Source organism: Helicoverpa armigera, chromosome 7, assembly GCF_030705265.1.
Source record: "Helicoverpa armigera isolate CAAS_96S chromosome 7, ASM3070526v1, whole genome shotgun sequence".
Taxonomy (NCBI): Eukaryota; Metazoa; Arthropoda; class Insecta; order Lepidoptera; family Noctuidae; genus Helicoverpa; species Helicoverpa armigera.
Genome location: NC_087126.1, coordinates 9,481,854 through 9,505,515, shown reverse-complemented (window position 1 = coordinate 9,505,515; position 23,662 = coordinate 9,481,854). Strand labels below are relative to the sequence as shown.

The following is a 23,662-nucleotide window of genomic DNA, read 5'->3' as shown; positions in this document are numbered from 1 at the left end:
CTATAATAGAATAAGATTATAAAAATACAGACAATTAAAACTCCATAAAATTAAAGATCTACTACTAATTGCCATTGTATTTCCACAAGGAGCTTGATAATTAAGCAATTATCATCGTGCCGCGCTTATCCCAATTTTCATTTGGAACCAGCAAATCTTAATTTATGCTTCTCTAACTCAAGTAAACAGTCTCTATCAAATAACTTCATTTTAGCAGTTCAAAAGTTAGCTCAAGTTAAAAGATGCTTGCAACTATAGCAATAAGTTTCACATAAAACAGCTCTCGCAACGGTAAAGGCTTAATCAAAACAAACGCTAATATTAAAAACAGTTAGACTCAACAAGCCATAGCCAGATGCAACAACCGTATGATTGTCGTCATACACATCTATCAGTTCATGTGATTCGTCTTCACATAGGAATAAATAGCTTTTCAACGAAATAAAGCCTATCGAGCGTCCTTTATAAAGGCGGAATTATCTTTTCTTAAAATATGTCCCTATTCTCTTCTAATACGCTAATCCACCTTGAGTAAGTGTGGTGATAAATGTTCATTTCTTCTCTGTATGAGAAAAGGTATATATGTGCCCTGCAGTGGGACAATATAAGGGCTGAAGATGATAATGGCAGTGTTTTTTGGATAGCTTGTAGACTCTGTATAACACTTGAATCTTGTGTAGTTGATTTAGTAGAAACTGAAGCAACAACAAAACAATAGTCCATCACTGGTTTACCCAAAGCTCCACATAACAGAAATTCTTGCGGCTATAAATATTCAGCTCTCGCCGATTTTAGTAGGTTGGGTTAAGAGGTTTTACGGCTCGCCGCTATAAAATCGTATACGTTGGTACATCCCAGAGTATATTTATACTTTCTAATACTATCACTGGGTTTATGTCTAGTTGTAAAAGTAACATATATGAGTTTATGAGTTTTCATGAACATTCATTGAGAACCAACTGCAACCGCATTAAAGAGATCTACTTTATGCACCCAAACAGATATTTCTTCGGACTTTAATTACATACTTTTAATTATGAAAACCATTCTTATAAAAATGCTCTTATGCCTGTTATTTTGCAGAGATTCCACGTTACTAAGAATTAGACCTTCTAATCTCATTGTCCCTACTGGACAATTTGCAAACACTTAGTGTTACCATTCTAATCTTCTTTTTTTCTCAATTCCAGCACAACAGAACGCGTCCGAAGTCACGAGGTCCGGGTCCGAGCAGCTCGAGGCCTCATGATGCAGAGCTTCGGTCGCTCCCGGGATGAACGGGACGCGGAACTGGCGCGAGTGAGGAGGGACCGAGCGCTTCTGCGGCAGAGACTTGAGGACACCGAGTGGAGTCTCTGTCAGAGAGCTGGGGAGATTGCGCTGTTGAAAACGCAGCTTAAAGATGCTCAGGTTGGTTGGATACTTGGTAGATTTGATTACAGAAGTGTCCTGATTTTGTGCACATACCAATAATACAGAAGTGTGTCTACTGTATATACCGCTATATGTAAAATACCTTTTGTAAATGAATAAGCAGATGCAACAATCGAATGAAACCTTCACTCACTAAACTTTTCCGCACAATTAGCAAAGATCATCTGCCCTTTTTTGATTTCTACAAATCAGTTATTTACTTATTGAATGATAATATCTAAGTAAAGCTAGTTATCAGACTACTCTTGTATATACCCCTAACCAATGTAAAAAAAGACATTAACATGCTTCTTGTATGTCTTCGTCATAATACTTCTAAACGGAACTTATTACTCACAGATTTCGTTTCTCTAATTCCAGAATGAACAAACAGCAAAGGGACACGAGTACCTCACCCTGAAGGCTGACTGCCGCCAACTGCGAGAAGTTCTCGACAAGAAAGAAAAGGAAATCATGAGGCTTCGAGCAGAAACGGAAGAAAAGGAGAAGTCTATCAACCGACTTCAATCTGAAGTCGACCGACTTACCAACGACCTCATGGAAAGCGTTTCAGACCTGACTAAGACTAAGGAGACTAGCAAAAATGAAATTGAAAGACTAAAAACGGAACTCAAAGAGTTACGACAGGAACTTTCAGATATATCCCTAAGTGGGTATGAAGGTATTGAGTGTGGGAGAACAATGAGAGGGATTTATGACGTTTGCAAGACTAATGAATATCACTGGAATTCCAACGACAGTGCTCTCGAAGATGCCGAAGTTCAAAGACTGAATGGAGAATTGCCAGATTCTTGTTCCGAACCCTGTGCAGCCACCGCCATTGTCGACAGACTCAAATGCGAGCTCGAAGCTAAAGAAACACAATTCAACAGCGAAAGGAGAAAATGGTCCGAAGAGAAAGACAAAGTACTAAGATACCAGAAACAGTTACAACTGAACTATGTCCAAATGTTCAAGAGATCTCGCACTTTAGAAGCCGAAGTGGATGGCCTCAGGCTAGAACTAGAGTTATGCAACAAGAATATGAAAAACTTGAACAAACATGGCAAGACTATCGAGCTATAAACTTACCAAATTAAATAATTTAATATTTATATTTAAATGGCTATTTTTCTAATGTAAATATAAATTAAGACAAGCGAGATGGCTTGTTAGATACTAATATTAATAAACACGTGATTGAAGATGATGTAGTTAATCAAAGTATGGCAGATCATGGTTTTAGGTAATTAAACTGCGATGGATTCTTGCCTTGTAATGACAATATGAATACTGTAGTTGAGTTTATCAAAGTTATGTTAGTATTGCCGTCATAATACTCAACTAGCAGATTAGGAAGGGGACGAATATGTGAACCAACTGTAAATTGAAGAAGATACACATACATAGGGACAAAAAGATTGATTAGCAAATAATCACAAAGATCGATTTAAAGCTCTCTTTACCTAATGTAGAAAAAAGGGCCCAAGACAGAATTGTTGAAACCCAAATGTTATCATAATTGTTTTGGTGATTATGTGAAAGGAACACTTTTAAAGCGGAGTTGGATAATTTTGAAACTGGGTTATGTAGCTTATATACAGGGCTTCTCAGTTAATATTTCTTAAAACGTTGAGGGCAAGAGGGCAAATAAGATAAGGTCTTTGCCATCACATTTTGTAACATTTTGGCAACATATCTTGAAGATGAATTCTGGTAAGCCATAATGCTGAATGTGAAGAGATATATTTACAACAAAAGAAACTAGTTAATAAATTATGATTACAACAATAACGTATTTCTTCTACAATCTTTATCACGTCATTGACATAACAGCTTATTAAAGTGTTTTTTATCATCTTGTTTGCAGTTGGTTCACATCCCACGTCCATTGTACATTGTATTAGAGTTATGTTGATCGTACTTTTGTAACTTAGCTCGTTAAGTTATTGTAATAAAACCTTTTTTGAAATAATTCACGTTTTTTTGTTGCTATCACTACATTATTGAAGCTTTTATTTATAATAATCCTCTATTGTAAATCAATGTGAAAAGTAAGCCATCCATGTATAATTAGGAGCAATGTCTTCCAGTATTTTTTTTACATATTTTCATTAGTTTGTCGTGCCATAAAATCATACGGAATAAATAATAAAAAATCATACAATACGGAAAACCCTAAATTGTCTAAATATTTAAATATTTTCACATAAGTAATATTGTGGAATGTAACAAGCGGTATTTTCCGAAACCACGTTGCCTTCGAACTTTCTAGAACATTTTTCATTGAAACGAAACCTTGTAGGCTCGTCATGCATATCATATATATTAGCAATACTTCCTTTATTCAATCTTATGGCCCAGGACCACTTAACAATGCATCCCATTCGTATGTAAAGGAATTTATACGGTTTTACAAATAAATAAGCAACTTTGTGGTGTTTATAAGTGTTTATTGCACTCACACTTGCATACAAAGGGGCAGATCTACACAAATATACTTATTTAAATAAAATGAGATCAATGAACATATGGAAATACTAAAATACCTACGAATAATAGTTTTTGTTCTAGTATTTTAGAACTTAGGTTTAAAAGTGAGACCTAAATTCCTGCCGCGGAAAGTAAATCCTTCACCTTGTTTGTCAACGTTGTTTCTGGTTAATTTCGCTGGCTCCACCTGAAACATAAATATCAGTCAAATCAAAAATATGTCATAAACGTCATAATGGAAAAAATACTATGTCGACTTTTTCATGCAAAAATATTATAACGGTCAAAGTCTACCAATACTTAAATTGTGGGTAGTTAAGACCGTTACAGTTTCTGCTCTTTTCCTAAAAGTTTGAGCGAAGAAAAAACTCTTAGTGGATACATAATTTAATCGTATGTATGTGTAAATTGTGGGTAGTGATGATTGTCGTTTCTTCTGCAATGGGACATGGGGCTAGCTGAGGAGACCGCCATCCTTGATCGCACTAGGGTGAGTCCCCTACATTATTTTAATAGTATCTTCAAAGTATTGTAAAAGCTGAAAACTTCTTGGTAAAATTGTACCTACTGATAAAACGCCTAAAACTTCCACTCTTTACAGCACGATGACATGCAAATGTTTGCTATTTTTTACGTCGATAAAATATTTCATTATGCTATATGATATTTTATTCTATTCTAAGAACAGCGTCAGGTCTAAGAGATTTTCCTCAGATACTTTATTCGCGAAAGTCCGTACAGGACCCACATAAAATCAACTTTAAACCTAAAAAACAACGTACCTGAGTAACATCTCCAACAACAGGCCTCTTCCTCCACTTATACCACCAGTACTCCACTCCAAGAGTGACACAAGCCAGTCCAATACCCATGAATATAACTATAAATACTCCTCCGATGTTCTGAATGGATATGCCGTCGGACTGGTCGTCTTGCTTCTCACATTTCATGGTCTCCGGGTTGTTGTTCCACCAGATTTCTTTGAGCTTCTCCAGTTTTCGCTTGTTTAGTAGTTGCAGGATTCTGTAATGGTTGGAGGTGGATTTTAGTTACAACTTAGTATAGCTTAAAGAGTATAATAAGCAACCGTGGTGACTAATGCTCAACCCTTCTCCATGTGAGAGAAGACCTGTGCCCAGCAGTGGCAGGCCTCCGTCACTCCATGTACTTGCGCGCTATAAGTGCCTACCGCCCAGCCGAGCGGTCTCGGTCCGCCGGCGGATCAAATTCAGTTGCGGTTTTCACAAGCGAAGCGCGCGCACGCCGTTCAATTTTTAACCGACTTCTAATAGTGCTGTTCGTTCGTACGCGCATTACGATGCCGTGTGGTGCCTTATGTGCTGTAACTTTAAGGATTTTTTTATTTTACCTACACACTGATGTATATAATTATGTTTTATCTAGGTTTCTTCTACAGTCAGCACCAATAGGTATATAAAACAAAACAAACTTACAAAAATAATAAAACAAACTTTAAAAGAAGAGAACCGACTTCAAAACACTAAACCGTAAGAAATAATTTATTTTTTGATGTCGGTGCTTTTTCGATTCGTAATTACCAGCTGTTAGCACCAACATAAAAAAAAACCAAATTATTTCTTACGGCTTTGTGCCTTATTTGAAGTCGGTTCTCTTTTTTTAAGGTTTTTTTTTTCATTTCTAGTGAACATCTCCGAAGATCATCATCAAACTAAGAAGTATTATACTTATTTTAAAACGTTCTCCTAAATGTAACAAATCCTTTTCTGAAAATCGCATCGATATCGGTTTAGCCAAACGCGAGATTATCGCGCACAAACATACATACCTACAAACCATACAAGTCAAACTTCTCAGTTTGGCCTGTACCTATGTCTAATCACCTCCTTTTTTTTAAGTTGGTTAAATATTTTATAAATGATAAAATTTTTAACTGCCACATAAAAGTCAGAACATATTCACAGTTCTCAATAACATAGATAAAAAGTTATGTTAATTTAATTTTACCGAAGAGGCAGCCCTGCGATTACTGTGGAATCGCGCGGTGCGAAGCAATCACTGCTGTACGCTTGAGCATTTAGGCGCATTTTAGCATACAGTGGTTGCTGACGCGAAGGAGTAGGCAATTATCGTAATAGGTATTGGAAGTTTTCTACTGAGTGAAGTATCTGTAGTAATCTGTGGCAGTGGGACGATAAACAGGCTGTACAGTAACAAGGTTAAAGGTCGTCGCGTCTTTCTGTCTGTTTTCGAAAAAGTTATAAACTAGGGCCGCTAGTTTGAGTGTAAAATATCGTTTGTAGATTAAGACTGATGACGCATTTGATTTTTGATTAACCTCAAGGCGTTTGTCGAAACCATTTTTAACTTAGTTCTTATTTTTCCTGTAGTTATAACTTGTGTTATATTTAAAAGTTCATGTTTTTTTATAATACCTAAACTTTTAAGTTCTTTACAACTTACAATGACTCAAACACCGCATATCGAAAATGATTCATTACAACAAGATGTTATTGGAAATCCCAATTCATCATAGGTCACATTTAGCTTATCTTGTAGGTATCGACTATTGCTATGTTAGTACAAATAACCCTATAATCTACTTTTACTGTGTGTACATACATATTTATGTAGGGTATTAAAACCACGCTGGTTATCGATTAGAACTTGAAAGAGCTTCGAAGCCATTAAGAATTAATGCTGCCTACCATTGAAAGCAAAACGATCGAACGTAACTAGTCCAACACAAGTTCAAACAAACATAACTATTGTGTTTATGTTCATATCAAAGGTTTGAACGCAAACAAATGTTTAGCGAAAGTGGACAGAAAACGTTTGAACTTTTGTGAATAAATAGCATTTAATTTATTCTTAGGAAACTTTAGTCTCATTTACCTTTTAAAATACATATTGTTCTAACTTTTTCGTTACTGCCTGTAAATAGACTGTTTATTTTATAAGTTAAGCTTGCCTCGTTTTCAGAAAACAATAGATTTTCCAAAAGATACGGGCAGTCGATTCTATGCTCATCAGACACTGATCAGCCGACTGTATAGGGCTCGTAACTAAATTGAAAATGCTTAGGGAAATGTTTTAAAACTTTTGTACTAAAACATTTTCAATATCAGAGCACATAGTGGAAGAGGACGAACAAAGAAACGATGGATAGGTATAATGTATTAAAGATGATATATGGTTAGAAAAATTGTTGCTAATAACATGAGGGCAGACAGAAAAGTATGGATGACGAAAACGTGCTGCGCCGACCTCAAATAAAAATCGGAATAAGGGCAGGAGGATGATGATAGCAATATTTCCCGAGATCAACTAGACAAACAAAATACGTATGTGTAAATTAGTATACATTTATACGAAGTAACGTCATCAGTCACCTTTAGCAACACACCTACGATATTAGCATAGGACATTACCCGTTTATGTTCCACGCTACACAAGATTAGTTCTAAACTAGCGGCTATAAAATTAAGTAGGTATTACATTTAGGCAATGGGTAAGCATTGGATTATTCTTTTGCCAGTGTTTTTGTATAATTTTTGTTTCTTTTGTGAAAAACGGCATCATTGTTAGAAGCGTTTCCTATTTTGAAATAAGTGTCTATGGAGTTTCTTTTCCGTTCTTCTCCATGAGACCCACCCACTCCTAGGTGTTAAAGTTTCGTAAGAAATTGTAATAGGTCTATATAGAATAAAAACCTTTGATTTTGACTAAGCCGCTGCTAGGCTCACGACATTTTTTCAATTATGGTTTCAAGAAAGAAATACAAATACAAGAAAGGTTACAAGAAATGAGTTTTTAGTAGGTAAAATTTTTTGTATCTACTTACCTGCCTGAAGGATAAAAACGATTATATTGTCCATACTCCCATACTAAACTAATGTTATCCTTATCAGCTATTGATTTGCCTTGTGGAGATTTACTGTTTACCTAATCTATAGTAAATAGTCATAATTTCTTTACTAAAATATACGTACATATTTATTGTTACGAAGTTACTTGATTATGTATTGTATGTCTGTTACTGACCTAATTTGTAAAGAGGCCCTTCTCTTGAAAGGGGGACCCTTATCAAGGGTTTTGAACAGGGACACGTTCATAATCAATACATTACTTTTATTTCAATACAAAGATATTCTTAGGATAGACTATAGTTTTGCGCAGTATTATTTAAGACGTTCCATGAAGATTTTTAACATCAACGGGTATTTTCCACTCCTAAAAAAATGCTGGAATTTTTATTAAAAATAATTCAGTCACGTTGTTCAGCCTACGCTCGTAAGGAAATCCCGATAAATAGATCACGTAAATATTGTCTATGACAACACGCACATAAAATTGGCGGGAAGTCGTGAATTAAGAGGTCAGTGACCGAGAATGTGACTTACGCGTTTGGGCTAAGTAAACTGAATCCAGATACGTTGAACATATATACTGAAGTCTGTTTGTTTAGTCGGAATATATATATGGTTCAATGGACAGCTTATAGTATAAAATGTGTGCAAATATTGCACATTGCATAGTTAGGCATATTAATCATCTTATTTGCGTTACATTACAATGAAATTTAAACCAGTTTAAATGTCTTTTACGTAAATTAATTTACCTGAATAATACACAGTCTTACCCAGGGGTATCTGGTAGCCTGGGTAAGCTGGGTTGAGGAGGTGAAATAGACATTCGCTCAATGTAAATGGCACTCAGCTGCATTCAAGTAAGCTGGGAGGGGACCCCAACGAAGTTGAGAAAAGGCCAGGCTGGTGATTTATTTACCTTAATTTTATAAAATAAAACTTACGCATTATTAAACTGGTCTTTCAAAGGAGATCCTTGTTGCACGGCAATCGCATACGGCTTCCTTGAGAATTCATCTCCAACTGACTGGAGATCACAACTGGTCATCACATGGTACTTGACATCAGTAGCATCGCCTAACCAAGCGAACCCTTCACTGGAACTCTTGGAGTCTCTGACTCTTTGGATAGCTTCCTCTATGGTGTTTGGCAGAACAGCCTCTTCCATTGCTTGCCACATCTTGCTGTATTTGTCACTGACTGGGTAGTCCCAGACGGCCAGTTTGGCGCGTTCGACCTCTTTCAAGCTGTCGTTCAGGCTCATTTCTTTCCATATTCTGAAATTGAAATGTAATGAATACTGCAGAGTTATAAAAGACAATTCACCGAATTTGGTAACTGGTTCTTGGTTGCAATTTATTACAATTTTGTGCAAACGTCTAATGTCAATGTAGTTTTGATAATTTATAAGTTATAACTTAGTGTTACTACAACAGTTTCATGGATACAGCTAATTGCATGAGCAATACTTATTGAAAATCACGATTGGCCATAATTTAATCATAAGATTGACGTATGCCATAAGAGTCGAAGTAATAATCAATTGTGACACAGTAAAACTTCACTACGTAATACTTAACACATACCTACATAATTAAACGATAATTTAAATTAATTACATAATCAATCTACGAAATAAACATTAAATATTGAACGAATGTCAAAACGAGGTAACTATTGGCCTCATAACGCGGAAACCATGTTACCTACTCATTAAAAATGATCTTCACAAAATGTTTGAGGCTTTTGAAAAAAGGAATACAATGATGTATTTCTGAGAAAAAAGCCAGGAGGTAATAATGAGTTCGTGACGGTGGTTAATACGTCAGTTGTGGTCATTTATTTCAAAGCTTCGGGAGTTTTACAATGGCAGTAGCTTCTTAGAGACCCATTAGGAACATTGCTAGCAAAATTCTATAATATGACCATGGTGAGAGGAGACTATAGATTTTTTAAGGATCGCAGAGCAAATGACTGATCGACAGAGTAAATGTTTGGGCACCTCGAGGTTTGTAATGAATGGTACGGTAACGAGTTTTAAGGAGCGTGTCTTAAATAATTGTCTTAGTAAATCACTACTAGTCTAGTCTAGACTACTATAATAATGTGTAGAATCGAGTTAATGTTTCATGAAATCAATGACGTTAGACCTGTACTGCGAGGGCAGAGAATTAGAATGTTTTATGCTAGTCCGTTTTGAAGCACCATACTACCCCTAAGGCAGCCTAACCCAGCCCAAAAATCTTAATAACATGTCATTTGTCAAATATTTAATTCAAAGCAAATGATGATATTTCAGAAACATTGAGCTGTTAACTAAGACTAATTCTCTTTTGTTTTAGTCGCCGATTATATTTTAGCAAATGTCAGATCGATTCGTTTATTTATACTCAATAGTGCACGCTTGTTTTCTTTTTCTGATGGGCAGAACTTGAATTAACATCACCTTGGCTGGAGCTAAAGTTGATATATCGAACCTTTTTGTACAGAAAGGTCAAGGCGATCTACACTTGAACATAACTTATATAATATTGGAGTATGTTGACTGTCAAATTTTGCCTGAAGTGGGCCATTCAAAACAAGTCGAGCAAGAGATGAAGAATACGTCATATTTGTTTTGAAAATCTCGAGACTTCGAGAGATCGATCTTCATCAACGTCAAATCAATTTATAGCTAATATGGTGGAGCTAAATATAAACTCAAAAGACCCACAATAACTGTTAGAACTTAATTCTGAACAATTCTCTATAAACATTTCAATTGTTGAGTCTAACACTAACAAAGGCCCATAAGAGCATTCTCGACAATAGCTTATAACTGTTCAATGGAGTAATAGAAAACCGGGCTTCGCTAATCTTTCTTGCGAGCTAGAAAAAGGAATTAGGTCACTAGTACTACTATACGTACTAGGTGGGCGATAAACTGGCAAATACCAGGCACTTGCTCTAGCGTAATCACTGAATGGGTTACATCATTTTATGTGGTTTGCAGGAAGTTAGTATTTGATATCAATTTAACCAATTGTGAGCCACAAGTTCAACAAACATTAGTTTAAAGAAAGTATAGATCTAGATTTGTCCTACTCTAATTAATTATCAATTAACATGACGGTTATTGTAAACACCGAAAAAATGGTGTTTTATATTGAAAACTTTAATTTAAGTAGTAAGTAAGTGCAGGCTTTCAAGGGAGATTTGAGAAATGAGTCCTTACTGAAATGTCCCCAGATTCATATAATTTTTAATCCAAAAGCCAATATCCGGTTGCTAATGAGCGCATGACCAGTTCCTTAGCCCTGACCTGGCTATCTTTTTTGGTTTTAATCGCAGCGAGTGCCGGCTGACCTTCGTGATACCAGTGCAATCAGGTATTGAGTGTAAAGGAACGTGCATTTGGGTGCAGTGGGACAATTCGGAATTTGAAGAAGTTCCAATTTTGAAGTTTGATTTAAACGTCTTTGTTGCGCGGGAAACAACCAAGATGGCGGATATGTCGACATTTCCTCATAATCAAATGGCTGAAAGTGAAACATAAGGTTTTTTGAATATAGCCGTATCTTTCGCGTGTTCTTCGTTAAAAAAAGACATTTTTGTCTTACGTTCTCGTCTGTTTGCAAGATCAATCATTTTTAATTTGCATAGCGTGTCTTTGATCTGATAAAAGTGCATATTTTGACCGATTACGAAATGAAGAAAGATAAGCGAATAACATAATAATTTATGAGTTTATTACTTTTATGGCCATGAACATGATAGTGAGAGTTTGAACCTCAACCTATAATTACGATAAAAGATACTTATCAAATACTGACGAGCAGCAAAAAAAAATCTTATTATTTTATCGAGCTGGACCAAGTATTGACCCTTTAAGTACACCACAGATGCTGTTAATTAACTGAGGTCTATGCAACTCAATAAATAAGCTGAAATGGTCGAAATAGTTAAATAAATCAGCGTTGCAGATGCAAAGATTTTGGAAACGTTTTAGATTTTAGAGACATTTAAAAAGTAAATATTACAGTTCTTTGTATCGAAAATAGGGGTTTTATTTAGTTCAGACCACCAGCAGCAAACCTGGAGCTTGACACCCCAACACAAAGATATTTCCATACCAAAGCCCCCAAAGAAATAATTAAGGCTTCACCAAAAACCGAAGCGAATTACGATAAAATTACTGTTTCCTGTCTAAACTATAGCGTAGCTAATTTCAATAATGAGGTTGAATGACTTCACGTCTTATTTAATCACAGATTAAACATCTACAATATTTATAAAGAAAAAATAAAAAAAGTTCACATTAAAACGAAAGTGTTGGCGCCGTTTGACCGATAAGGAATGATAACGCTTATCGGTACGCAGATGGACTAATTTAGAAGATTCTGAGATAAAGCCATAGTTTGTAACTTTGCAGGAGACTTTTTAAGTGGGTTAATTTATTAATGTAAGAATTGTTATGTAAATTACAGTCGTGATGAAAACGTGAGATCTAGAATTAGGCCCCGTAATGGCTAAAATAATGATCAATTAAGTAGGTCATGTAAAGTGATTTTTTAAATTTTAAGGGCACTTGGAAACCCTTACTTCAAGAAACAATAAGATCTAAGAAATAAAATAGGGCCCGTTCTCTTGGGTAATCTAAAAAACGTCTTCTATAACAAACACTTAGACTTAAATTTAATGTTCTGTAAAATGAATTTCAGTCCTTTGTTTCGTTTTCAAAGCTGTATTTAATCATGTATTTCTATAGTGAATCATTGTAGGCCTACTATCCTCATTTATTAGGTATGCTAGGTTACCTAAAATGTAATTCGGTCAGTAGGTTACCTAGGCAGTTGCTGTCAGGTGACAGTTATAAATTTAGTGTTAATCGTATGTGCGTAACACAAATTTTGGAAAAAGCAAATTCATTAAATGCGTATACTTCGCGTCAGAGTTTCGTGGCCCAATTTTGAGATAAATAAGGAAAAATAATTTCATTTGACATTTCAGAAAAGTCAATTTATTCAGCCTAATTATAAATGTCAACATCTTTTTTGTGTTTTTGAAGGAAAATTGTATTATCGCTCAATATTTTGAATAGGTTTTTCAGTATATGGAACCTATTTATGAGTTATCTGTTTCCTGCATTCCGATAAAGCTATTAACTGATATATTAAATCAGCAGATTAAAATAGATATTTATTATTAATTGCATAGTAAATTCTGTCCATTAAAATGCTTTTATCGCATGGTTTTTCACAATACGTGACATAAGAGTATCTAATCATTTTGAATACATTTTTTGCGCTGATGGCATACGCCTAACGGCATATATTGAGATTGGCCTACGGTCTCTCTCCCCAAATAAATTCGTGGGTAATGCAGATGTAATATAATATGGTTGGAAGGAGGCATATAGATGGAAACCTTGCACAAATCATTCTCCAATCACACTAAATCAGTTTAACACTTACTCATAAAACTTCTCCTCGATATTAGCCATCCTCTGGAAGTAAGTCATGGCCGCCGACCCATTAAGCGGGGCGTACTGTATCTTGTATTGTTTTGACAAGTCATCCAGCGACTCGATAGGTGTGTCCAGCCGTGAAACAGTCAGGAACGCAGCCAAGTTGGCCGTGTACGATGCGATTATGATGAAACTGCGAAAAGGTGTATCTAAAGCTGATTTTCCGGTCGCTTTTTGAATATGAAGTATGCAAGAATGCCAATTCAAATCAGCCGCCATTTTGGTGACGTCACTAATTCTTACTAAAGGATTGGATCGAGCTTGTACGACCTCTTTAGAGGAAAAGCTTTTGAATTATGTACTGTAAATAATGAACCTATAAAACCCTTTCGGGTACTCATTTTTAAATAGTGCCAAACCGATTTACTCCTTTTCTTGTATTTACTACTTTGTTTGTAGTTAATCTTACCCAAAAAGCCACCAAGTGGCCGCCAACAGTCGTCCAGACAAGTTTTTCGGCGCCTCGCCGCCTCCCTGAGGGGTTAGTGACGTCATACAGAACCATAGACACTCCTTCAAAGTGAACTCCCTCTTTTCCTCGTCCTCTTTGTATTTCTCTCGGTTATTTTGATAACTGTATGGACTCCACTTGTCGAAAACCCACATCAAAAAACTGGAACGAAACTGGCCTTCAATGTTTTGAATATAAAACTATTAGAAGATGCATAAATATCCGATTGCCGAAGCTGCGGACTTCAATAAATAAATATTTTCCAGGAACTTTGAAATAAAATACAAAGACTCATGATTCCCGCCTGTGTTGAAATAGAAAAATGGTCTGCATCCTAAACAAAACGTGACTGTGAATCGCTTTATACATCCGCTAGCCAGCAAGTTATCCTATTTATGTCAAATTCAAACACATTCCTATAAAATATTATGTGTTTATGTTTGTGTGCGGTTTTCAGTCCCGTTAAGTTCGTATGAAATCATGCGTGAGGACATAAATAGAAAAGATTTAGGTCAACTTTTCCTCGTTGAACTCCGATTATTTAATCATTCGTTATGGCTCAGTGTGACCGCACTAATAATATTATTGTTTCGCGTTCTGTAGTTGTTACAATACCTCTTTACATGCATATCTACTTTATTTTAGTAGCCTGTATTATTAAAAAACAAAAACGTTAAAATCTTTGTTCCAAATTCAAAATGAAAATTTGTTTAAAAAATGCAGCGGAACATAAAGACTCTTTAGTGAACTCATTAGTATTTGCAATTCTATATTCTGTGACAAACGCACAAAACTTTACAATTCGCTTTTTTTCTTCATTTATTTTAAACGTTTGCCAAATTCGTTTCGTTTTTCAATAAGTTGGAGCACATTTATATTCTGAATATCACAGTAATGCTATTCATTAGGTCCAAAATGTTTCAGCGATACATATAAGTACCCAGTCATTTCAAAATGCTATTCCAATTTTCAGCTCTAAATCAACAGCTTTTAGAGTCGAAAATTGAATGGCTATATTTTGGGGATAACTTGTTGCTACGCGAACTCATTTTACTTCAGTCTTTTCAATAAACCTGTGACTAATTTTTCGACGCATATCCACCAACAAAAAAAGAACGTTGCTCTTCTGAAATGTAATTATTTTTGGACTGTTTGTTTCCTTAAGCAAAAACAGAAACTTAATAAAAATATTTATTTTACAACGATACAAGAATCATGAGTTGTTATGCCTTCGTATTTCGTCATTATTTATTATGAAGTTTTGATATTAAATTATGGGTGACCAGTGACAAAAATAAAACAAATGCTATCAAGTAAATACCTAATACCTAGTATGTGAGTTCTAGCAACAACGTTAGCAAGGTTTGGATGATATGCATGATTTACAAACTAACTGACCCTTTATAAACAAAGACCTTGATTGCAACTGCATTATATAATATTAATTAATTGAGTACTTATGTAGCGTCACATTATTAACAAGCATCCAGTCCTTACTACAATTGTTATAAAAATACTTGTAGACGTTAATGTAACACTGTATGTTCGTAAGAACGTTCCAGAACACTGCGTAAATCCTCAATGTTACTACTTACTACGGCGGGTACTAGAGCAAAGGTCTAATTAATAAGGATTCCCTTGGCACGTGCAACAGCCATATTCATAAATAAATAGTTACTCCGACGTACCGACATGAGGTGTTAGGCCCATCGTTTGACCTCGTTCCATAAAATCAGATAAGAAATAATGGAAGCAGGTGGGCACTGCCCCATCGATCGCGTTATGTATCGTAATAAATGTCAAAATGTCACGGATGAGCGCCCGTTTTCAGATTACGCACGCCAGAACGCTTATAACCGCTATGATAAAATACAGGTTTTGAACTAAAATCGCATGGTCTCTCTCTTGTATGCAAAAGTTGAGAGGGATACAAAATAAGGTCACCCGCGAAGAATTCGGAAATTGTATCATGAGTTGGAGCAGTTCAGCGTCATAAAGGACAGGTTTTTAAGCCCACAGCTAAGCGAATGATGTCATTGGATTACCTGGTAAAGAAGTATGCAGCCAATATCGAAAGCCAAACGTCATTTTCCAGAACAGTTAGGAATTTAAATAGGGACGTCGGTGTTCTTGGCAGTTTCATCATTATTGTTATTCCGACTAAATCGTAGTACGGTACCGTGAAGTCGACGACATTTTCTCTTTCAGCCATAACGGACAGCGAAGCTAGGCCTATATCCGCTTTCTTATCAACGAGCTCTTTGATAATTCCGTTCCAGTTCCCATTCTCATCCATTGTACCGAAATTGCCGTCGGGCGCTAGTATTATTTCATAATCGAATTTAACGATTTGCCGAATCTCCTCGATGAGGTCGATACAATAACCTTTGAAGCCTTTAGGGGCTTTGTCGTCTCGTATAATAAACGGCTTTTGCTAAAAGAAAAATAGATTTTCTAAAGCTTCAACAAAATCGTGCGTTTATTATCAAAATTCCAGACGAGAATGACACTGTTGTTTGAACAGTTTGATGTTAAGTAAACTGACGAATTTTTATCAAGTTGCCAACCGAATTTTAAACAATAGGAGAGTTCATTTACCCACCTCGACTGTGACGATTCTGTACACTAGCTGCGCGGAGTAATTACTCATGTTATTAGGGTCAGTCAAGGTTAGGTTAGACGAGAGGCCAGCTTTCCAGGATCCCAGCGAGTGGCTGCTAATAGAAGCGCCGTCTTTGACCGTGATCGCTAGCAAATCAGTGCTAAATTCCATATAGCTCCTGCCGTTCATCGGGTCATCTTGTGGAATAAAAAACGGAGCGTATGTTGGCGTCTCTTTTATCTGTTGAAAAAACCAATGACACGTAACCGGTAGTAAACGTTCGGTCTAGATAATTAGATATACAAAAAATGTTCCTGCCTAAATGTGTCAACGTACCTCTTGGAACGCCGTTTTGAGATCCAAGGTCCTGTTTGGTGTATTCTTGCCGTCGTAGTCGTCGCATGTAATATATTTCATGTCGTTTGGCCACTTGCCAGAGTCCAGTAGTGATCTGGAAATTCATAAGCATGAACTCTCATGGAATAAGCCAGGATATATTTAGACAAACCACGTTGCACGTGGTGAACTAAAGTAGAAACTAGAACACTAGAACAGGAATAGTAGAGGTCATTACTTGATACTTAAAAACGTTCTCAAAGACAGGTCGAAATAGAAGGCGGATGTGATTTCTGGCTCGCCGTTCATACTGTATGTGGTCTTAATCTTTCCCAATCGGTCTCTGCTATTCGCGTCTGGCGTCGGCCGCATGTGCACGATGGTGGCATTTTTACAACCGCAGCTAATGTCGCCCTTCTCCAATGACAGAGCAAACCACGCAGTTTTCCTCCCAAAATATTGGTTCTTATCTGCGGCGTCTAGAACATTCTTTATAGTTCTTAAACTGCCAACGATAAAGAAATTCACAATATCCAAATTGCGGAGACTTTCGAGCTGTGTTTTAATTTCGTTAGCTTCAAAACTCTTTACTGGCGTGATCACGTGCCGTGTCGGTATGTTTTGAAGCAGAGATTTGTATTTGTGGTCCATAACTGTAAACAAACAGATTTTATCATCAAGAACAGTTAAAATGACTTGGTAACTAACAATAAATTTAATTAACGGATAAAGTTATGCGGGCGCTATCTAAACAGTTTCAAAGTGGGGCCTTGAAAGCCTTCACATAAACGCTATATTAGTTCGAATTTCACGCTTGACGTCGAAAACATGTCATTATTGATTGATACGATAAAACTGCGAACGTTTGTTAATGTTTATGATTGAACCTACCAAAGAATTCGTCGAAAATAATAGCGGCGTTTGTAATATCTTGTTTAGTGACGACAGCTCTTATCGCTTCTGGAAGAATATCAGCTGGGGGCATGACTTGCAGTAAGAACCTTGTTTGATTAGCGTTCAGGGTCCTCCATTGCCTCAGGTCACCGACTTGTCCGAAAGATCCCGATATGGTGGGTAAGCCCAAAGCCTCTGTAAAGGATTTAATGGTCTCGGAGCCCACGCCGGTCATTGTGAAGTCGAGAACGACGTGTGGAGTCTTCTTCGCCAGGAGCATGTCATTATATTTTCTGCAAACTAAAAATGTTTGAATCAAACATTATATTTGGCATTATGACCGTTTATCACGTTCTTCAGAATTTCATTCAAGTTGTATCTCCAAAATAAACAACGTGATGCATACATTTTTAACGCAATTGACACTCCATTAATCCTGCTCGACTGCAGCTAGGTACGAACACAAACAAACAATATTTACAAAGCTAGGTTTACATAAATTGACTGGTAACTAAGCCTAAGATCTAGGCCAAAAAAACATTCCTACCATTCTCCAAAAATGATTTTGCATCTGTTCTGTTTCCCACTACAATAACAGGATCCACAGCAAGACCTAAGCTTGGGTTTCGTCTCACATATTCCTTAGCCACTTCAAATGCCTTCTCAGCCAAAGCATTACTCTCCTCGTTGATCAGTACTGTAGGAAAACACCACGCATTGTATGAATAAGATGTCTATTTAAAAATCTTTTTAAAAAATCTTCGTTAACAGTGAGTCATACTGAGAAATTGAAAATAAGAATTGGAGGCCATACGGCACAACAGAATCTATGGAGCCGACAGAACATTAAAAACAAAGAAATGCCTTCAAGTATTTTTTTGCATGTATTTGCATTTACTTACAAACATTAATATTTTGAGTGGTTTGCCCAAAAGCTATATGAACTAAATTAAATAAGAGCAACACAGTAACTGTAGACATTTTCTCTATCACTATTTTATATCGCGCATCGTTATTGCCGCTCAATCCACTGACCGTCTAGCTATCTGAGCAGCGACTGGGGTGGTTTACCCACTAACTCTGTGTACCATATAGTTTCCACGGCAATGTCTGTCCTTGAATCGGCTCGTCCTATCGATGTATTGGTCATCACTTATAAATGTTTGTCCAAGACCATAAACAGACAACATAATTAATATAAGTAGGCATATACATTACAATATCACAGAATTACTTTGTTTTCAGATATCAAAACTTAAGATATCCTTATATCAGCTAAAAATAACAAATATTTATCTTTTTCTTGCACAATTTTGTGAAATCTTAAATTAATTCTTAATAACATAACTTTATAGGTACGCTCTTAACATAATTTAAACCAAAAAAAGACTAGGTTCGCGTACAACCCGAGTAATGTTTGTTGTGGTATTTCTTCTTGGCGTGTACCTAATTACATAGTGGGCCATGTGGCACAAATACAGGATTCTATATTCTAGATATTATGTAGAACTAGTCATTAGGTTGTCTCATCCGACTAATAGCACAAGTCTGATTACGTCAGAGCAGACGTTTATATACACTATAGCCCTTTATAGAATTATCCTTGAAGTAGGTAGGTACACTAGGAAGGCTAGACTAATCTGTAGGTACCTAACAATTGTATTGAAAGTTACAGAGAAGCGTGTCTGTAAAAGTACCTTAGTACTAAATCGCTCTCAAGGTATTTAACAATTCCTAGGCATGTATTAGTGCCAATGCAAAATAATGCAAAAAAATTAAATGTAGGTATTACCAAGAGTGGGTATGCAACCAAACAGGTCAATATTTCACATTTACGTACCTATCTAGTTTTGATAGTATTTTGACGTTGATAAAGCGAATGTTAGGTAGGTATGTTTATAATATGGGTATAACAAAAACAATCTTATGATTGGACTATTTTATTGCCAGAAATGTTTTACAAACACTAACTCCACAGTTGAGAGAAGTAAAGTGTAAACTGTACACGCTACTTTAAATCTAATACTAAATGTACTTTGAATCAAAATTATTATTTAAGTATTGTAAGAGACAATCTGAAAGAGTTAGTCACAACTTTAATACAATAATATTTATCATAGTAAGAACACAAAATGTTAACTTACTTGACAATATAAATGAAGATTCGTTTCCACAAGGGTTATCTTACATTCGAGGTCTGTTACTATCACAATATAAGAAAATAAATTAGAAAAACAGGATATAAGAAAAATAAAGTTGTCCATAGAATTACACAAAAAATAGCACAAAAAAGTTATGTCAATATGAACTATCACCTTATTTGTCAACTTTGAACTTTAATTAAATTCCAAATTCTTAAAATTAGTGTTACAATGTGAACAATTATTTTAAATAACGGGTCTACCCAGAGCGCCGGCTGGAGTTCGAAAGCGTAAAACAATACTGTCACATTATATTCAGTTGTGAATAATGTCAACGCAAACTCCATCCAACACTCAAGGAAGGTAAGGTGCGTTATCAATGCTATGGCTGCCGACTGCAACTGCCGAACGCTTGCAGCGACGGCATGAACGGTTTATATCTGAAGAACCAGTTGTGAAGCTGCGGCCGATTTAATTCAGTCACGGCACGTGACGTCGGCAGTTCCAGTCGGCAGCTAGCTTTCAAAACGCACCTTTACTCGTCCACACTGCAAACCGTAACCAAAATGTCAAAGGAATGTTCAAATGGTTAAGTAATAATGCCTATGAAATATAAAAATGTGCGTTTTACCTGCTAACTTAAATTTACAACTGAATTAATTATCTAAACTTTTAATTAATCTTATTCTTTATCTAAAATCCTTGTTTTTCGGAAGCTGTTTTAAAAAACGCGTCGTTCACAGAACGGATTGTGAATTGATTTCACACTTAGTGAATTACTTTGGCAGTACATTACTGGCGTTATTATGTAAACCGATACATGTAACCTTCAATTCAATAATCCACCGCTACTAGTCCGTTGAGATAGACACCAATACTCAAAAACAGCATACAACACCTAAACCGACTCGTGCAATTATGTTCAGTTCACTGCGATGCACACTACGGTTGCCACTGACAGTAACATTAAATTTACAATTTACAGGTACTTCACAGGTAAGATTTAATACACAATGTATTATAAACCTAAACATAAGTGCGGTCACAAAAGAGCTCAACTCTTATTGTACATGCTGTATATAATCTGTAAAAGGAAACTACCAAGACTTCCTAAGTGTCAGGGAATCTAAAAGTATTGTGTAGCTATATGACACATAAGACTATGTGTATCCAGGTAAATTCTATTGTATATCATCTATTGTCTGTAAAATTTGGCATGTTAGGAAGTCCAAGTAGTAGTATTATTTGTTTTATAAATGTAGATATGTATATGGGTTGAGTTGAGCCCTAATGAACATGGTTGCATTGCAGTAAACCAAGCGAGGTAGTTTTGGTAAGGAATTTTAGGCGGCCGCCTCCTCAGCCTCAGCGGGTGGCGCTTCTTCCGCTACTTTCGCCTTCTTCTCCGGTGTGGTCTTCTCTGCATCACCATTGTCAGCGGGGACAGATTTCCTCTTCACACCGGCCTCTTTCTTTTCTGTAAAACAAAAATGTAAATGTGAGAATAAAATTCGTAATAGACATAAGAGGTAGTTATTGAGTAGAAACTTAGTGATTTTTTAACTAATTGGGTACGTAAAATGAAGGTGGTGTAAAATGTAGTTGTTTACCTGTGGCGTCACCGTTTTCGGTGGCGTCGTTGCTCTCATCAGCGTCGCCATTCTCAGCGGGAGCGTCTTCAGCCGCCGCCTCGCTGCCGTTCTCCTCCTTGCCATTGCTCTCCGGCGCTTCCGCTACTTTTTTGGCGGGAGACTTCTTCACTGGGGACTCTTTCGCCTCAGTTGAGGTGACCTCCTCGGGTGCGACTTCCCTGAAAACGTAACATTTCAATATTATTCACTGATTATATTTTTGCCAACTTATGTTGCTAACAGGCTGGATCAGATTGCCTTATTTGTAAAATCATTCTGGAGCAATATAAGGCGATAAGTTGAGTTGTATATTGTAGTTTATACAATTAAATGAAAACGTATTGTTTAGAACACGTAAGTTTTCAATCTAAATACCAACGCACCGTGGATAATGCGAAGTGCGCGAGTCGGTACTCAGTAACGGAACATAACAATGCAACAGTTCCACACGCGGCCAATGCTCAGCGGCTAAGTGGGGCGGCAGAAAAGGAAAAGTCTGCCGGAACAAAAACAAGTGGCTGTTGCGCAAGGCTGCATGTGGGAAAGTTGTAACAGAGGAAACTGAACGTAACCATGATCACCTTTACTGAATGAATACGTTAATCGCTCCAGTGGGCTACACAGCTACACTTCACGGCAAGCCGTAAAGCGTTAAAAATAACTAATGACAACACGCGACGCTTGCGATAACGTAACCGAACAGCAACCTGAGTTGCAAAACTCGAGGTCTCGGCAAATTCAAACGAGCGCGCGGCCGGCGTCCGGCGACGCTACGCGCCGGCACGCCGCGCACACAGCGCCATCTTGGATAAAACAAGCGGCCCCGCGCCCGCCGCCCGGCGTGCTTTTAACTTTTCCACATATTTTAATACGCTACACCAGGAAAAACCATATAATTAAAACGACACGTCACATTCTCCTGCACATATTGAACTTAATAATATTGATTCCGAAGTTCAAAAATTTAGTTATTTCGATTATCAGTAAAATGAACATTTTCCCGCGTGTCTTATCTTTGGCGGCATTTTACAAAATAAGCATCACCAAACAAGTACCATTTGCAAACAATATTCATTAACCATTGCACAAACTTATTGTACCGAAATTAATGTTTAAACACTATGAAAACACTGAATGTACATAGAAAACACGCATTTCACACAAAAATAGGAAGCCATTTTGATCACGTTTTCGAAGCCGCCAAAAATAATAAACCGTAAAACTTATCAAAACTGAATTAATTCAACTAAAAAAACTTACTTCTTTTCGACTGCTGCGTCTGCCATTATGTTTTTTATTGTTTAGATATACTTTTAAATTAAAGAAATAATTATAAGCACGTGTTACGCGCAACGTACAACTATGTTCACCGCACAAACACCGACGACCAAATGAAGGAGGAAGAAGGAAAAAATATAATGCGCGACGCCTCGCGCGGGGACGCGCACTCGCTGTGAAGCTAGCTGCGGCTACTTCAAGACGGTGAAACAACGAATAGCGAATGAAGCTAGTTAGAAAGAGATAGTTGTAGGTTTCATATTCTTCTTCAGACAACCTTGAATCAAACTCGAAACAACAGAGTCAAGCAACACTATACCTTCCTCTTTCTAGTCTGTTTAAAAAAATACAATCGTTAAAAATGTTCCAACGAGACAAAATAATATAAAATGGGAGTTCTTCTGGAAAATTAATAACACTAAAAAGCCCATTTTACGTCTAAAACGTGAAGTAATGCAAATAAAATTGCGCTATCAAATCACAAATCAGTAAAGTAAACACATACCTACCTAGCTACCTTCCTAGAAGATTGTTACAAAATGCCTCAATGCCTAGAACTATATTGAAAGGAATTGCTCCTAGGAAAGCTAAAAATATCCAGGGCGTAGGTATTTTCCATTGATATTGTGTTTTCCATACAAACTGTTTCAAAAGTAACTTTTTAATGTCATCATAAAATACCAGGTTCATCGTTTCAGGCATTACACACGCACCTAGCGTAGGTTTCCACCTATACCTATTTATTACCGTACCGTACATACGTTCGCAGGTCGATTGAATGTGGGGATCGGACCAATTTATGGCTGTGACTGTACCTCCGCTTATCTATGAAGGCATTGGCATAATTTCATTCATGTGCGTAGTGAACAAGGAACTAGGCAATACTATGCCTGCAGGTTAACTAACCTGTAGACAGGTACGATGAAATGTAGCATTCACAATTCAAATAAAAGTCGTTTACGTTTTGTTTGCCGTGTTTAAGTACTTGCCTATGTTTTTACCTTTTGTAATTTTGTTATGATACGAGTACAATAATTGAATGGTAATGTTATGAATTTATTATGCATAG

General features: G+C 36.5%; 3 protein-coding genes across 6 annotated transcripts in view; 1 reads left to right on the top strand and 2 right to left on the bottom strand.

Annotated features, from left to right (window-relative positions):
- Positions 1 to 3,388, top strand: part of LOC110373062 (leucine zipper putative tumor suppressor 2 homolog) — an 85,710-nt gene extending 82,322 nt beyond the window's left edge. For both annotated transcript variants that reach the window (XM_064035395.1, XM_021330185.3), the window contains 2 exons: positions 1,191 to 1,410; positions 1,795 to 3,388. In XM_064035395.1, coding sequence (XP_063891465.1) covers positions 1,191 to 1,410; positions 1,795 to 2,499 — 925 coding nt within the window. In that variant the 3' untranslated portion in view covers positions 2,500 to 3,388. The remainder of the gene's footprint in view (positions 1 to 1,190; positions 1,411 to 1,794) is intronic.
- Positions 3,389 to 3,845: 457 nt separating this feature from the next.
- LOC110373123 (ionotropic receptor 25a) lies at positions 3,846 to 18,700 on the bottom strand. 3 transcript variants are annotated; one of them, XM_021330284.3, is made up of 12 exons: positions 18,446 to 18,698; positions 18,091 to 18,240; positions 17,541 to 17,843; positions 16,888 to 17,302; positions 16,650 to 16,764; positions 16,314 to 16,553; positions 15,757 to 16,145; positions 13,670 to 13,873; positions 13,208 to 13,393; positions 8,699 to 9,031; positions 4,689 to 4,929; positions 3,846 to 4,093 (listed from the first exon to the last, which is right to left on the bottom strand). In XM_021330284.3, exons 1-12 carry the CDS (start codon positions 18,522 to 18,524, stop codon positions 3,992 to 3,994), a joined length of 2,757 nt encoding a protein of 918 aa, XP_021185959.3. In that variant the 5' UTR covers positions 18,525 to 18,698; the 3' UTR covers positions 3,846 to 3,991. The 3 variants fall into 3 exon arrangements, with proteins under 3 accessions (XP_021185959.3, XP_049703360.2, XP_021185969.3); XM_049847403.2 differs by lacking the exon at positions 8,699 to 9,031 and having other exon boundaries at positions 18,446 to 18,700; XM_021330294.3 differs by lacking the exon at positions 18,446 to 18,698 and having other exon boundaries at positions 17,541 to 17,836; positions 18,091 to 18,229.
- A 767-nt stretch (positions 18,701 to 19,467) lies between these two features.
- On the bottom strand, positions 19,468 to 22,736 carry LOC110372176 (uncharacterized). Its single transcript, XM_021328741.3, has 3 exons — positions 22,576 to 22,736; positions 21,295 to 21,494; positions 19,468 to 21,161 (listed from the first exon to the last, which is right to left on the bottom strand). Exons 1-3 carry the CDS (start codon positions 22,599 to 22,601, stop codon positions 21,028 to 21,030), a joined length of 360 nt encoding a protein of 119 aa, XP_021184416.1. The 5' UTR covers positions 22,602 to 22,736; the 3' UTR covers positions 19,468 to 21,027.
- Positions 22,737 to 23,662: the final 926 nt, after the last annotated feature.